Here is a 16,206-nt window from a genome sequence, read left to right as displayed (position 1 = left end):
TATAAAATGCGTTAGTCGTATTATTATTATTGTATTATTATATTACATTTTTTAAACATAATGTAAAAAAATTACTAAGAATTTTATTTTGCCTTCCATTTTATGTTGAGCAATGTACTGACACTTCATTAAAAAAAGTAATATCTAACAAACTTCATTGATCAGATCGACATATTTCGATGCGAATTTAATAAAACTTCAAAATACCGTTCAATGTCATTCAATATAGAGAAAAACCGGAACAGTATTCTTACGCCTTCCACTAAACGAGATACTAGTCCGAAGAATTGCCTATTATCATGCGGAACATTCTGAAACCGCTTAAATCCATTAGAAGGAACAACAAGAAAGAGCAAATACGATCAAACTCATTATTAAATCCAGCGAATTCCCTGGGACCCGGCTAACGATAAAAACCAACGAGACCATCGTTTCTAACTTCTCCTTCATTTTACGGAGGCCGCGATCGAACCGCAAACAGTACGAACGAAAAATTAAATAAGCGTCTCGCGATTATTGCAAAGGAGCACGCGGCTGAATCTACCACGTTTCCATTGTTCGTGCAAATATCGAAGACTAAAAGTTGAAAACGGGTGGAAAATGGCAAAGGGAACAGGTAGAATCTATCGAGTCGTTCATTTTACCGATGAAAGCCACCGATCGCTAAAAAAAATAATGTCGTTACGATGGTGTACGATTGTTGGCATGTATCCGTGGCCGAATTATCATTATTGTGAGCGACGTTGTTTGAACATGCCGCATCAATTTGTATCGATGTTTACTTCTATCGTTGCTCGCGATCGATCACTGCACATAGATGTGTAAATACATACAGGGTGCGTCCGAAAGTTATGTACACGAGATGATTGTCGATAAAAAGGTAAGAAGGAAATATAGAATAGAGTTTTCTCATATGATGATGCGTTCTAGAGGAAATCGAGTTTGGATTCGTCGAGTATACTTGAACTTGACAAACTACCGAGTGGATATGACCCGACAATTAGTAACAATAAACAAACGATAAGAGGTTATTCAATACGTGCGAAAATAAGGCGAAAATGTGCAATTCTACGAGAAATTTTGAAATTTATTTTTTTGTAAATAAAGCGTCTTCTGAGCAAACTTTATTCTATATTTTCAACTTACTTTCACACATAGAATCACCTCTTGTCAATTATTTACTTCCATTTAGTGTACGAAATTAGCCATGTTCAAGTACACACGATTCATTATCATATTCGATTTTCTCAAAAACAACGAAACATCGTATGACAAAATTCTATTCTATATTTTCTTCATACTTTTACATAATTCACCTTATATCCATTCGTGCATTACTTTCGAACACACACCCCTCGTGCGAAATTCAACAGACATACATGTAAATACATGTACTTATATATGGAAGAGGGGAAGGGTAATAGGGTGGGGCAAGGGAAACGCGTCGACCATTTTCTGTCAAACGATCCGCCGAAACTGTCAGTTTTTTCGACTCGCGTGGACCGTCCAAATTCACGTGATGCTCGTGACAATTGCGAAGAATTATCGGCTTCGCGGTATCAAAACTCGAAATCGCCATGGAAGTCGCAAGATTCCACAAATACTACAGATCCTATAATTCTGGTCCTCAATGGCTGGTCCGTAGACAGTTATGCGTATCTTCTTGTCGAAAGTCGCATTGGCGAATAAGAAAGTGGAGTGACATAAAATACGAGATAACCCCATGTCAGATTAAAATGATTCCTTTTGGTTTCAGTTATACCAGTATCTGCTGGCGGATACTAAGCTGAGGCTCATGTTTAATTTGGGTCCGCAATGCGGGATCGTTACGTTCGTTACCTTGCTCATGATGTTCATCGTCATTGTCTGTTCGCTTGTGGTGAGTCGGATTTTTGCTCATTTTTATGACAACGGTTCTTTTCGCAAGACAATCGGACAAAAAATTTAATACGTTGACTACCAGCCACAGCATTGGAATACTGTCACTTATTTCTGCAGGATTATGTTACATTGTTGTACGGTAATACATTATTAGATTGTTATATTAATAATAATGTAACGCATTGTTATATTGTATTATACGACGTGTGACACAAAAGAAACAAGACTGCGCCTGTAACTATTTTTATTAAACAAATTCAGAAGATTAACTAGGATCATCTTCGAAGTAGTTCCCTTTCGATTTGACACACAATCGCATATGATTGTGCCAGCGTTCAAGGCAATTCAGTTCGAAACAATTCCGTTGAAAATCCCTTCCGTTGCTTTCGCTTTCGCACTTTCTAACGACAAAAACTGGGTTCATTTGATGAAGTGGTTCAAAGGCACGAACTTGAGACATACAATCTTTGTCGTAAGGCTTGGTCAATAATTGAAAAGATGTCGTTTCAAATTTTCCCAGCTTAGCAAAAAACTTAATATTTATCTGCTGTTCGCTTTTCCTGTTCAACATTTTTCGACCGAGCGAAAACACCAAATTGAAGACGCATCCATTTGTACCGATTGTGAGTGTAACGATCGAGCTAATCTTTGCAACACTATCACTACACAAAACATCTTTGATAGTCGATCCTTTATCTTTCGCCTACCACGCTTTATTCCCGAGCTGTAAGTGCAGTCCTGTGCTTTTCGTATCGCACCTCATAATATTGTTATGGTAATATTTGAAAGTATCACAAATTTTACGAATATGTTTCTTTAGCTTAAGCTCTTTAATTAATTCCGAGATTAATCTACATAACGTCACTAGCAAGTATAATGTCAGTCGCCGGTGACCTCCGTGGCACTCGACGTATTAATATTATAACAACCGGCGACACCACACTAGGCATCATGTGAGTTAACTGTCAGTGTTAACTACTATAAAATTATACAAGTATATTTATTTATTTATAGACCTTCAAATCTTTTATCATATTAATCTTTCAACTTTTCAATCATTCCAAGTTATTGAATTTTTTCTACAAACGTAACACAACAAATGTAAAACATAAAACGTATATATTTACATATTTTATACATTCTCCACATAAAAGTTATACACGAACCTGAGTCGTTAGTGGCCTTAATAACGTAACATGATGTATAAGAGCAAGTGTTCCGCAAAAATGTATCTAAGATGAACATGTAAAAATATACGATATTATTTATGAATCTTAACTTTTCTCATTTTTATATTTATTATATTATTAAACTTTTAAGTCTAACTGCCTGAAGATATATTTACAAAACGGTTTTGTAACTATCTGACAAATTAACCGTGTCGTAGGGTTAACAATGTTAAAAATGAAAAGAACCAAAAGCTGCAAATGGATTAAGATTGTATTTTATGACAACGTATCTTGCAGGTTAGCTCGTGATTTAACGCCTCGTTGCATTACAATTGTTCTGTTAAATCGTGGCCGGTTAATTCGTCTGGATGAACGGAAGGCAGACGGATCGATAACAGTCGAGAAAGTATCGTAGTATCGTCGACAAGATGTCTCGCAATTACGAGTGTTCGTTTGCATCGTTTCCTCTTTTCTTCCTCTTTCTCTCTCTCTCCCTCTCTCTCTCTCTCTCTCTCTCTCTCTCTCCTTCTTTCTTTCTTTCTCATTCTTTCTCTGCGGTGTTCTGATTAGCGGAAAGATCGAAAGTTTTTATCGGCGTTGAACGGCGAGAAAGGTTAATTTGATCAAGCACGAAGTTGCAAGCACGTCGAGCATGTTCGACTTTATTTAGCACACTTTCATATTGAGATTCGGAATATTCTTCATTTCTTTAAGCAGGGTTCCGACTTAAACTTTCAAGAGATGAATTTCTGTTCAATAATTTCATCAATGACCTCATTATTATAAACGTATCCCTATATTATTAAACGAAGATTGAAAATTTTGCTTTATATTATTCTGTAGCTTTAATGTCTTCTTAAATCTTATCGTGTTATATATTGTAATGTTACACGACAATAATAAATAACTTAATTATCGTAATCGTCAATTCCTAAAATAGAAAACTAAGAAGATGATATCCTGACGTGATTATTTTAATTAAAATATCAAGTAATAATCTTTATATAAATCAGAGAGACGATAATAGAATGACATTCGATAAATGAAATATTAGGTAACCTGAGAGATTACACATCTATCGTTGCTGCAAAAATAGAATGTCACGATAAACAACTTTATCTGTTACAAATTTTCAAATTATAGTATAAAAATCTGGAAATAGAATGTTTAGACGACGAATGATTTCGTCCTGACGAAATTGATTTGATGTTTGACTTTTGCGTGGTTTATATATGATACGAAAATACGTCAGTCTTCCGATAGAATATAGAAAGAATATATATAGAATATTCTACATATTTAAAGACACCAAGTTATTCATTTTCATGTATCGAACCCAGGGTGCAAGAGCGATCGTCTCGAATCAAAAAGTCTTCCTGGAATTGCAAAAAGAAGCAGACAAGGTACGGCGAATAACAACATGTTGAATTCATTTTGAAACGAAGTATCACTATACAGGGCGTCTCATTTTTCGAAAATATGTTTCAAATAAAACGAGGCCGTCTTATGATGAACACCAGATTTGTCTATATGGTGGCATTTTTCGAGATCTCAACATAACTTTTGTTTCCTTAAATAAAGCTATAGACTTTTTTATACTTATCTCGATTCAGTTTTTAATCCTCTGTAAAGAAGTATCAAGGTACTTTTATCTGAAAATGCGTAGTTTAAAAGATATTTCAACGTTAATTTCATCAAATTGAGAAAGAGAAACAAGGAGAACATAAACGCAAAAGCTTTAGGTTATCTTTCCTTGTCTTTCAAGATTAAAATATCTTCTAAACTAATCACATTTCCACCCAAATACCTTGTATCTTTTTGTAAAGAATTAAAAAATGCATCAAGTGGTGTCCAAAAAAAGGTATAGTTATATTTAAAAAATACAAAGGACCTATCGAAATTTCGAAGGAACGTCCACATCGATAAGATTTGCGAGGATCATAAGATGTTTCCCTCGAAACAAGAGCTTTATTTGTATAATTAATAATGGTAATTTTATCGAGTATGCTTTGAGATACTTTTTAGAACAACGTATAATTCAGCAGATAGTTGTGTGAATCGTTTAAAATGGGACACCCGGTCTACATATAATCATGTTTAATTTACAGAAAATTCCGCGGAAGAAAAGCATGGCGGACATCAGACCGATCTACAATTGCATTCATAAGCACGTAAGTTTGTTTCGAGTCGGTACACCATGCCGAAAGTGCATTTCGTTGTTTTGCCTTCGTACGGAAGGAGTTGGTCGGCACGGGCAACAATACGGTTACGGTAAATGGTAAATTGCTTTCTGATTTCCAGTTGCAGCAGACCGATGTGTTCCAGGAGAAGACGAAGAAAATGGTAGGTTGTTCTACACTCGAATAAATTTCTCCCCTCTTTAGAGTTACGCGACTTAAGCTCTCTGTATTTCGACAGCTCTACAAGGAACGCCTGGAGTTGGAGATTCTGAGCAGCAGAATAAACTGTATCAACAAACTGTTGAAACCTGAGGTAAGACGTTAAAAAATCCGCCTGTTGCAGAACAAGACATGAAACAAGGCAAATCGTGTTTTGGTTGCAAACAAAATACGATTTTTCGAATATAATAATTACGAAAAATATTCGCACACTATTGTATTTATCATAACATTTACGTACTAATTAATTAGATTCAAGTGTATTAAATTTCGTATAATTCAGTAGTACTTTCATATGAATCCAAAAATTTGATACCGTGAAAATTAAATATAGAAGCTGAGAAAAAAAATCCTTCAGTGGGAGACAACGATGTGTGCCAATACTTTTTGTAGACACTGCGATAGGAAATAATAATATTTAATACGTTAGTACGCATTTTGTCCAGTTTGTGCAAAGGAAAATGTATGTCACAAAGAAACGTAAATGCGAAAACATATAATATACCTTGTATTAGTTGCATCATATGAAATATCACATTTTTAACGAGTTGTGCTTTACTGAATTTTAAGGAATATTCGTTTATGTATATAAAAGCTAAACAATTAAAATTATATTCGAGATAAAAGCTTCTTAGGTTTCGAATGATTTTATATTATAACTTAATAATTCGAAGTCTTTTGTTTCTTTCCTTGTCGTATCAAATAATTACATATGTGTAGTTTATCTTAACGGCTACTCACATAATCTCAAAATACTTCTTTCTTCTGCTTCTGATTGATCCGATACAATCTGTTTTATTAAAAAATAATTTATAATCTGAAAATTTTTATAAATATCCGCGGATATTATCTGAAAGAATTAAAATTTAATCTAAATTTCGCGTTTTATTCGTAACAAACCTTTATACCATTTTTTCCTTATCTTTTTTTATCTTCTGTTCTTCTTGTTTAATTTACGAAATAGGAAGTTGCTGTTGGAATTTTCTAATTAATATTAAATATATGAGTCGACCGGGATATGTAATAGGGAGATGTAATATGTTTATTAATATTTTAAGAAGAAAATGCGTGTAACCATTAGAAAATCGTGAAAATCTCGCTGCTTCATAAAAGAGTATGAATTAATCGTTTAGACTACTTAAATACTTTTGATGTGAAATTTTTTATATAATTTCTTTACGAAATTTAAATCTATCTAGAAGAGTCATTAACAATTCAAAAAGTAGGATGGGATCCTGCTATCTATTCTTCATGTACGTAGACATTGTTAATTAAATGAAAGATTCACCATTTCATTACTTCAAAGTAATTTGATATTCATTCACGCCGCGACTGGAACGTGTGAAATCACCTATCGACTTAATAACGTATAATTAACATTTAATTCCTATAATTAACATTCAATGTTCTCTTTTGACGTTTGAATATTTTGCTATCAGACAAGTACTATTATTGATTCCATATAATGGTATAAGTATTACCATGTTATGATTAGTAAATTTACTGTAACATTACAAGAATATAAAAATAAAAAGGTAGGTATAAAAAGTATATGCAAAAGGTAGATATGAAACGAGTTTAAGGCATAATATTAATTAAGCAAGCAAAAAACAGGATACTTGGGGAAAAAGTACTTACATCCTTATGCGTATAGATGTAACAGAAAGACACATTTATTCAATGCTAACGATTGATATTAAATATCACGTGCAATATAGTGTCTTTAGGTTATATACCAGCAAAATAATTTAGTAAAATGATGGCATATTTGAGTAAAGCAGCAGTGAAACGTCAAATTCTATTCTTTTCTTCGCTTTACAAACAATTCGCTATTAAAAGATTCACAAGTTCCCTGGATCATCGGTTATATACGATAGTCAGCGGAACTGAAACTTCCATCGAACAAATAGAGATATTCTTTGCAAGAATTGTTCAAATAAAATGGATACGAGTGAAGACGAAACTGTCAAAAAATTCAGTACAAGTGGAATTTTCCTCCGATTAAATTTGCCAACGTAATTTTCCTACTCTTCCAGTTTAAAGCTCTGCCAAAGCGCTTACTTACCACTGGGCATGGAACGTGTTGAAAAGTCGAGTAAAATTTCAAAAAAATGTACCCACTCTTATTCCGACCGGGCGAGTAATTATTAAACCCAGTTGGCTCATAAAATTCTATTTTACGTGTTTTACAAACGTCTCGTACAGTCGCTAAACTTCGAACTTTACAGAGAATATCGCACCACTGTGACTTTCAAGTGTAGCCAGAGAAGCGCTAACAACCACATACCCGAAACCAATTGACCGACGCAAAAATAGAATCAAACTCGCCTTTCAACCTATATCTCGAACTTTCGTTGCTCCACGAGTTTCCTTTACGATCTGTCTTTCCCTTAAACGGTTGAACGTGTTACGAAACACAAAATCGAACGAACGGAGAAAAGCTTCTGATCACACATCAGAATGTACAGAAATTGTAAATAGTCCGACTATAGACAAAAGCAATATCTTGTTATACATACAATTATTGAAAATAGATCCAACAGATTTGAGGAAATAGAAATTTTTCAAAATTCTTTAGAGAAAAGTTCCCGTATCGGCTTTGTAAAGAACTTCTTTGCTGTGTTTTAAAAAAGAATTTTCTAGCTGAACTATGATAAGTCATTCTTAAAATACATAGGACGTTTCTAGGTTTTAACAAACCTCCTAGAATTTTTCATCTTTTTTATGTCATATTTTATCGTCGAGATGTATACAGTAAGTTATTTTTCATTTGCTATCGTCATAACATAACCGATGATTCTAAAACCCGACAAAATTTGCACGTCAAATAGGTCAATATACATGTAGTAGTAGATAAAAGAAAGTTTAAAATTAAGACACTGTGAATCTTAATAACTTTTATACTAAAAATTGTTTACCATGTTCATAACAATCATCCATTCTGTGGTATATATCTATCCAATGCTCTTATTAAATAAAATCTATTTTGTAAAATTATGATGTCTTCTTTTACACTTATTATCTTATAAACCTTCTTCTATTCTTTCTATTACGCTATTCTATATACAACTACTTTAAGATAGCAGGTAATTCAAGAAATCTATACAACTATTACAAGCGTTCTTAAGACGTGCAAAAGAGTTTGTAAAATTATTTTGTCTTCTTTACCCTTATTATTCTATAAAGTTTCTTTTATCAGCTGCTATTTATACAACTACTGTAAGATACCAGCTAATTCAAGGAATTAATAGAACTATCAGAAGAGCTCTTAGGACATTCCTCGCGAATCTCCTTTTTCATTTAACTTCTCGAGCGTCGTACAATGGGATTCTCCTTGCAATTACGTCAGCTATCCTTTCATCACATTTTTAACAATACGATGGCCACGCTAATAGACAGAATATATCACGCAGATAAGACGTATGATGTTCATTCAGCGGTCGCGTGACAACTTAACTTCGCTATTCAAGCTCGGCAGGTCGCGCGTTCAACGGAATTCGTCGCAAGAAACGAACGTCGGCCACCGTGCAGGGGTTGTAGAAGGTTGGAAAAAGCAAGATCTCACGACGCGATAATACGCCAGTCGTACGAACGAGCCTGTGCTTTTCAAAATTAGATTAAAACGATTAAAAGCTGCCCGTAGCCCAGCTGCGACCAAAAGGGACGAAATGCGATTTTCATCTTGTTAATTAGGACGAACTCGCGGAAATTCGCGCGGTTTCAGATATACATCGCGCGAACTTAAAGTATATCACGCCGACGGGCGTTAAAAGTGTCTGGAAACTTTTCTGTCCACACCAGACAACAATGAGAACGACGATCGCGACGACGACGAGACGGGATTTAACGTTTACAGTTGCGTTTCATAAGACAGAAATTGTACAGGGAAAAATGTATTAAAGGCATGTACATTCGCTAGAGTTTCTATTTATGACTGTGATTGAAGATTTAAAGAGAATGGAGTTGTATTAAAGTTGGATTTTTTGTTGTACATGAGATATATAGTATCTATAGATAGTACATATCTTATTCTATCTTCCAATTTCTTTTTCCTGTTTTTCTGTTTCCGATTCAACACAAGCGAAAGTCAACAATTGTTGTGAATTGTGGCTTTATTTTATTTTTAAAAAGAGAAACAGAAAATATGTCGAGGAGGATATTCAATTTCTGTATTGTATAAGTAATATACCTTAAAAATATTCTGTTTTGCGTTTTAATAACTTTTATCAATTAAAATTTTTCTGCAGGCTCTGTTATAGCTAAGCTGCAGATACTTATGCATTTATAGGGAATCTAAATTTAAATGTGCAAAAGCGTATGGGATGAATATCCGTAATAAACTACTTGTTATAATATTTAAAGAGTGTAATGAATCTTCATTTAGATTTCGCTTTTCTAGTAGCGTGAAAGAATATACGTAGTTTTATCTTGTTAATTAAATTTATAGAAAAGCTGAAGTAGTAAGATGCAAATGAAATATGAATAAAACGATCGGTATAAAATATAGAAACTAAAATATAGGCAGCAATTAGTAATTTTGCATTAATTGGATTTGTTACGAAACTGGAATGAGATATAATTCGAATTAACAAAGTGACTAATGAGAAACGTAAAACTTAAAAAACAGGGAAAACGTTAAAGAGTTTATTGAATTTAGGATTGTCCTTAATATCTTTGCATTAGTTAAATCTATAAATAAATTGAAATAACAAGATGTAAACTAAAAGCTAACAAGATAGTCAATGTAGAGCGTAGACGTTAAAGGAGTTGGGGGAAGTTGGAAAAATGTTTCGAAGGAATATAATTGAGTTGCACGGAATATTGACAAGCAGCATTAGTCTTTTCCTGTTTATTCTTCACATTCTAAATTTACTTTCAGCAAAGGAAATAAAATCTCGAAACTTCAATTTCTACCCTGTAAGTCATCGCAGAGAAGCTCCTCCACTGTTAGACAAAATTAAATTACCAAAAAAACCATCGCATTAATAAAATAATGTTATAAAATTCTATCAAGTGATGCAATTCTTGAGATGACAATTTCATTTTATTTGTGAAAACTCGAACGCTGTCAAACGTAACGAAAGTGTGAATTTAACTCTCGCTTACCTGTCCTTACTTAATCTTTCGAATTTCAAAAGGTAATTCCCAGATAGCAATTGTCTGAAAGGAAACAATAATAGTACTTTAAAAAATTTCTATTCTGATTGGTAATTTTTTCGGAAGATTTAAAAAAGAATATGATATGTTACATTATACGAAACTTCTGTCAAAATTAATAAACTCTAGTGAAGAAAAGCGATAACTAAAATTTCCCATGCGAATTTCGTAATCGAAAGTACTGAAACTAAAATCGCTAAATAATTCAACTCGAAAGGATTAAATAAAAGCGATACCATGCCAAAAAGATTGTAGAAGACTCGTTAACTTGCTTCGTAGAAAGGAGAAAATTAAAATTATCTCGAGCTACCTAAAAATTCATTAATCCAGCTGCTATCGTTTCAAAAGAGATACTTCTGTTCAGAGAAATTCGCGCATGCATGTTTCAGGCGCAGACTGAATGGCGGCGGAGCAGGTTACGAAAAGTGTATTATCGTCCCATTAACTCGGCCGCGTCGAAGTAATAGCCGGCGGCGTAACAATGTAATTAAGCAAATACAAATGCGTCCAATAAAGAACGTACAAATTGCATCGACTTATTACGCGCAGACGCGTTATGAGTTTGCGATGCTCGTGCATGTACCAACGCTGAAAACTTTCGCCGCGTCTGATCGGCACGAGGGGCATATTAAAGCTTCGTGCTTGTTTTATAAACAGTATAACATTCTTTTATGTGCATTTAACACGAATCTGAAACATTGAAAATTATCGTGAAACGTCTATAAATTATGCATCTATCGAAGTATAATATTCCGATAAGAATAATTTTCGATTAGTTTTAGTAGTATTTAGAAATGTCATAATTTTCTAGCGGTACCACGTTGACACTGCCGTTACTTGTAATTGTGAATAATAAAAATTCCAAAATGTATCGAAATTTGACTTTTTACGATTTAAAAATTGCAAATATAAAACGTGGATTTTATAATAAAATGTACATAGAACTATACATACATATATGTACATGTGAAGAGTCTACAGGTAAAAGGGGAAATGTCAAGTTCTAGTATTCCTCAGAAAACGAAAATTCATTTTTCAATATATAATAGTCACAACTTCATATTTTCATGGATATTATATACATATAAATATAAATATATATATATATATATACATATATTCATAGATATTATATAGAAATAAAACATTATAGTCCTCTGCATCATCTTCAACTTCCGCTTATAATTTTAATCAATATATGACACGTTAAACTGTGAAAAATGAAAAATACGCAGTACACCCTAATTTCTTATAACCAGTGCAAAATTCGGAAAATTTTAATGCAAATTAATGCGACGCACCCAGTGGTAAAGAGTACATACAGGAGCATACGAGAAAATGATAAACTCAAGATTCGGCAAAATTCGTATTCCCCCTTTTCCCTGTTGACTCTTGGCATGTATTCAAGGAAAAAGTGCGAAAGGCTTTCTGTTTTCGATTTATGAAAGACTGCGTAAAATTGGTCGTGAATATGCAAGTTAAAAGAAGTTTCTTCTCTAGTTTTATTATTTCTAGCATTTTCTACGTATGTAAATATATAGGCTAAGTATACAAAATAAATATTTTATGAACGTATTGAAAATAAGGACTTTATTCGATAATTGACTGTGGACTTTTGAATAATCATCTATAAAAATCAACTATTAAAAATTCAAGTAATTAACATTGTTTATATTTAATTAAAATATTCAATTGTAAAAAATTCTTCTCTCATTTACGTAACAATATCTGATAGTTTCTAATTTCCACAGTCGAAATGTCCCCAATTTAACCGTGCCTTAATTTCATTCTAAATTTAACCACGAATCAATACACATACGTACACTAATCATTCTCGTTTTCTTCGGTGAAAACAACTATAGATTCAACAAACATTGTGCCGATTTTGAACAATCAATATCATTTCTTCAGCAGAATTTACAGAATCTGATCGATTTGATAAGTGAATTGAACAATTTTCTCATTCTTTCTCTCCTTTATAGAGCCCACAATCTACACGTTAGGAAACAATCGAGTAATTCTCGTGCTCCATTTAATTTGATTCTTTTGATTTTAATTTCTTTCTTTCTTTCTTTCTTCCTTCTTTTCTTTTTTACACTTTTCACTAGCACCAACTGTATTTGTACTTGCAAGCTATAAATTAAGTTTATATTCAAATCTAAGTTACATGTACTTGACTTATATCTCTCGTGTATACAGATTGCGATATATAAAATAGTTGAAAAACAGTTTTAAGATATTTTATTTTCAAAAGATAAAAAGAAGAAGTTCCAATTAGTGAAAGAGAGAATCAATGGAAAGTAGTGGAAAATTGAAAAATAATTGTGGAAGATGAGATTCAAAAGAAACCATGAAGGAATGTTTAAATATACGTATATGTATATCAATTATCTTATAATATTAATATCGGAAAAATTCAAAATGCATCCAACTATTCTAAAAATCTCAATACTTTGGAAAACGGTAGCTTTACAGATATTTCTCTTGGAATAAACCTTTTTAAATTTGATAATGAAAAATATTCATTGAAACGAGATTTTCATTCGCAAACTATGCGAGACACGAACAAAATTAATCGTTAATATACAAGTACAAATCGTAATTGATTTAAAGATTTCCTTTTTTTTTTTTTTGAATTTCACTATTTCTGACAATTTCTTTCGACCGTATTTTTATTCTTCGTCAATTCCTTAACATTTTTTTTTTTTAACAGTGTTTTTCAACAGTAAGTACGCACAGTCGAAACTCTTGTCATCAATGTACAAGTATAAATCATACTTAATTTAAAGGTTTCCTTCGTTTCGAATCTCACCATATTCTACAGCTTCTTCTCCATTCTACCACTTTTCGTCAATTCCTTAAAACTCCTTCGTTTCTCAACGGAGAACACGAAACGCGAACAATCGAAACTTTGATCAGTAATGTACAAACACGGAACATCGTTAGCCGCGCGAATCAACTTCTACGTTCAGCAGCGTGCATAATTCATTCGCGCGTTTGACGTATGTAATAATAGAAACAATGGGACAACAGGCCACGGTAACGCGACAGCAATAACTCATCGCTGTCCCTGTGTGCATAACTCCTCGGCCCGGCTATCTTTTGAGACACACCGTCGTTGTGCGTTGTTGATTAATCAAACCGAATAATCTGGTCGAACTGAATTCAAATAATACGCATCCCTCTTACTCCCTTCCTCTTCTTCCTACTCTGCCGACAATTTCAACCATCCTGGCGTAAACATTAATAACCGGCGACACAGAGAAGATAGGTAGTTAGTGTTCAGTGCTGCAATACGAAAGAAAATTGTTTAGGAAACATCATACATTTCACTTGTTGATGGAATTTTTCAAAAGAAATGTTTATCCATTTATGGGTAAAATATTTAGCAGCATATAGAATTATTAATAGTTGACTAATGCAATTTTTATGTTACATTGCTATATAATTAAATAAAATGAAACGTTAAGAAAGAAAATCAGTCTCGATTTCGGTAGTAAAATAGACAACGTGTTATTACTTTTTGGAAAAAGAAAATAAATATTAATAATTGTGATTTTTAGTAATTTTAATGATAAAGAGTTGCAAAATGTAATATTTTATTTAATTTCTCAATTTATATTTTGCACCGTACGTGTTACAGATTTTTACGTGATTTTTATTACAATTTTTTAGTAACGTACTAATTCCTTCAGCAGCAATATTAGTACCAATAATTAATAGTATTGATAATTGTTTCATCGAACACCATTATTCGCTAATTCACTGAATCATTTTCTTTTCTACAACAAGTCGTCCATTTCCACCAAAAACTAAATACCACCTTTGAAGATTATCCGCGAAATTCAAATTACCGATTGTCCTAACCCAAACCTTCTTAAACCTTTTTAATTCGCGATCCTATTTTGTTCAGGAAAATTTTACGCGAACTTGGTTATATACGTAAAAAGATACATTAAATAAATATATAAAGATAATAAAATAAATATAAATCAAAAAAGTTTAATTTTAAACAATTCTTTATTATATTTATAATTGTATCACTTATCGCCACTTATTAGAATAAAACTAAATTTACATACTAACGAGGCAAATGTGCTTATTTGTTCTTGCATAAAGAATTAAATCTTGGCTCAATATTTGATACAACAGAACATCTTCAACGTTTTTCAGAGTTGATCGATATTTTGATTTTGCAATCGTCAATTGTGAAGACGTTTTTACAATAGGCATGCAGTACAAACTATCGTAAGTGCTTTTAAGATCATTTTAGAAATTGTTGGAAATTCTGTTCCAATTTCAAGCAAAAATCCATTGAAGCAACTTTTTAAAAAGCTGGTGTTTCATCCCTATGACGATTAATAACTTGATGAAAGGATTCTTTAATGACAGATGATCGGCATTTTTCATTTGACTGGTGCGTGGCAATCGCAAAAATTTGAACAGCCCCGTAATTCTGTTACGCGACCCCTTCACGGGATCGCGATCCATAGTTTAAGGAGCCCTGTCCTAACCAATCTATTTTTCAATAACAACTATTCGTCAAAAAGTTTCCCGTAGAATTACCTGAACTTCGACACTCAATTCGCTTTATTCCTTTTTGCACACTTCTGCAATCTGCGGTGTTCGACAAATATTCCTCTCTTTTGCTACAATATCAATTGCTTCCTTTGACTTTTGCATAGCTGCACAAAGGCGTGTCATTCGATCAAAATGGCTAGTTCGATTTACTCTTGCCAACACGTATTCTTGTTGGCAGCGACACAAATGGCAAGGGAAAAAAATGTTAGAGGAAAGAAATAAGATGAGATAGTATCCACTCGGCTTAGATGAAATTATTGTTTAAATGTATTATCGCGTGTTATTATTTATCATTCCTAACGAAATTACCGTGTCCCCAAATAATATGAAATACTTGTTTGCGTTTATCTGGCACGTTATGTTTTGTTTACAGGATCGAACGAAAGTATTTCATAAAATCCGCTTGAAAAAGTGTCGCGATACGTGACCAGAAAAAAAACATCGGTGATTGACCGAAGCTTTAACCCCTTAAACCTTGCGTATCGTTCTCGAATCGAGCGGCTTGACAAAATCGCATTCGATCATTTCAAACGAAAAAAACGCTATCTAAGGAAATTCGGAGATGATTAATTCAGATATATTTCTTCTTTTACACAATCGATAAAGTGTTTGATGTCTTTAGAATTATACGTAGTACATAGATCGCGGATCTTCGTGCAAATTCATGTTTTTGAAAATATAATTAAGAAGATAGAACTTAAGTAGAAAATCGTTTCAACTACCAGGTATCGTAGAAAATACTATATTTTTGATATTTTGTACATTTTTTTCATATCATGTATCTACAGTCTGTGCAATTTTGCACTTTCAGACTTCCTACAAGTGTATGAAAATCGACAGTATCTAACGAAATCTAGTAACGCGTCTCCTCTCGATCTTTATTTGGATTAGAAGGAGTAAAAAAAAACATAAAACATAATAAATCAGGAATATCAATTGGTAAAATATGAGAAAAGTAGAAACGTATTTTAAAGCGGAAGGTAAGATGAAAATAAAAGAATATTGGATTTAAAATTCCT

The 16,206-nt window shown here is 32.9% G+C and overlaps 1 protein-coding gene across 1 annotated transcript; it reads left to right on the top strand.

Moving 5' to 3' along the window:
* Positions 1-1,499: 1,499 nt before the first annotated feature.
* Positions 1,500-12,254, top strand: LOC139998064 (uncharacterized). The gene is made up of 7 exons (XM_072022293.1): positions 1,500-1,637; positions 1,757-1,879; positions 4,391-4,453; positions 5,159-5,221; positions 5,352-5,393; positions 5,469-5,543; positions 10,996-12,254. The coding sequence occupies exons 1-7, from the start codon at positions 1,578-1,580 to the stop codon at positions 11,068-11,070; spliced, it is 501 nt and encodes a 166-aa protein (XP_071878394.1). The 5' UTR covers positions 1,500-1,577; the 3' UTR covers positions 11,071-12,254.
* Positions 12,255-16,206: the final 3,952 nt, after the last annotated feature.

Source organism: Bombus fervidus, chromosome 1 (assembly GCF_041682495.2).
Source record: "Bombus fervidus isolate BK054 chromosome 1, iyBomFerv1, whole genome shotgun sequence".
In the NCBI taxonomy this organism is placed as follows: Eukaryota; Metazoa; Arthropoda; class Insecta; order Hymenoptera; family Apidae; genus Bombus; species Bombus fervidus.
Note: the sequence above shows the minus strand (reverse complement) of the source record. Positions and strands in the feature narration are given on the sequence as shown.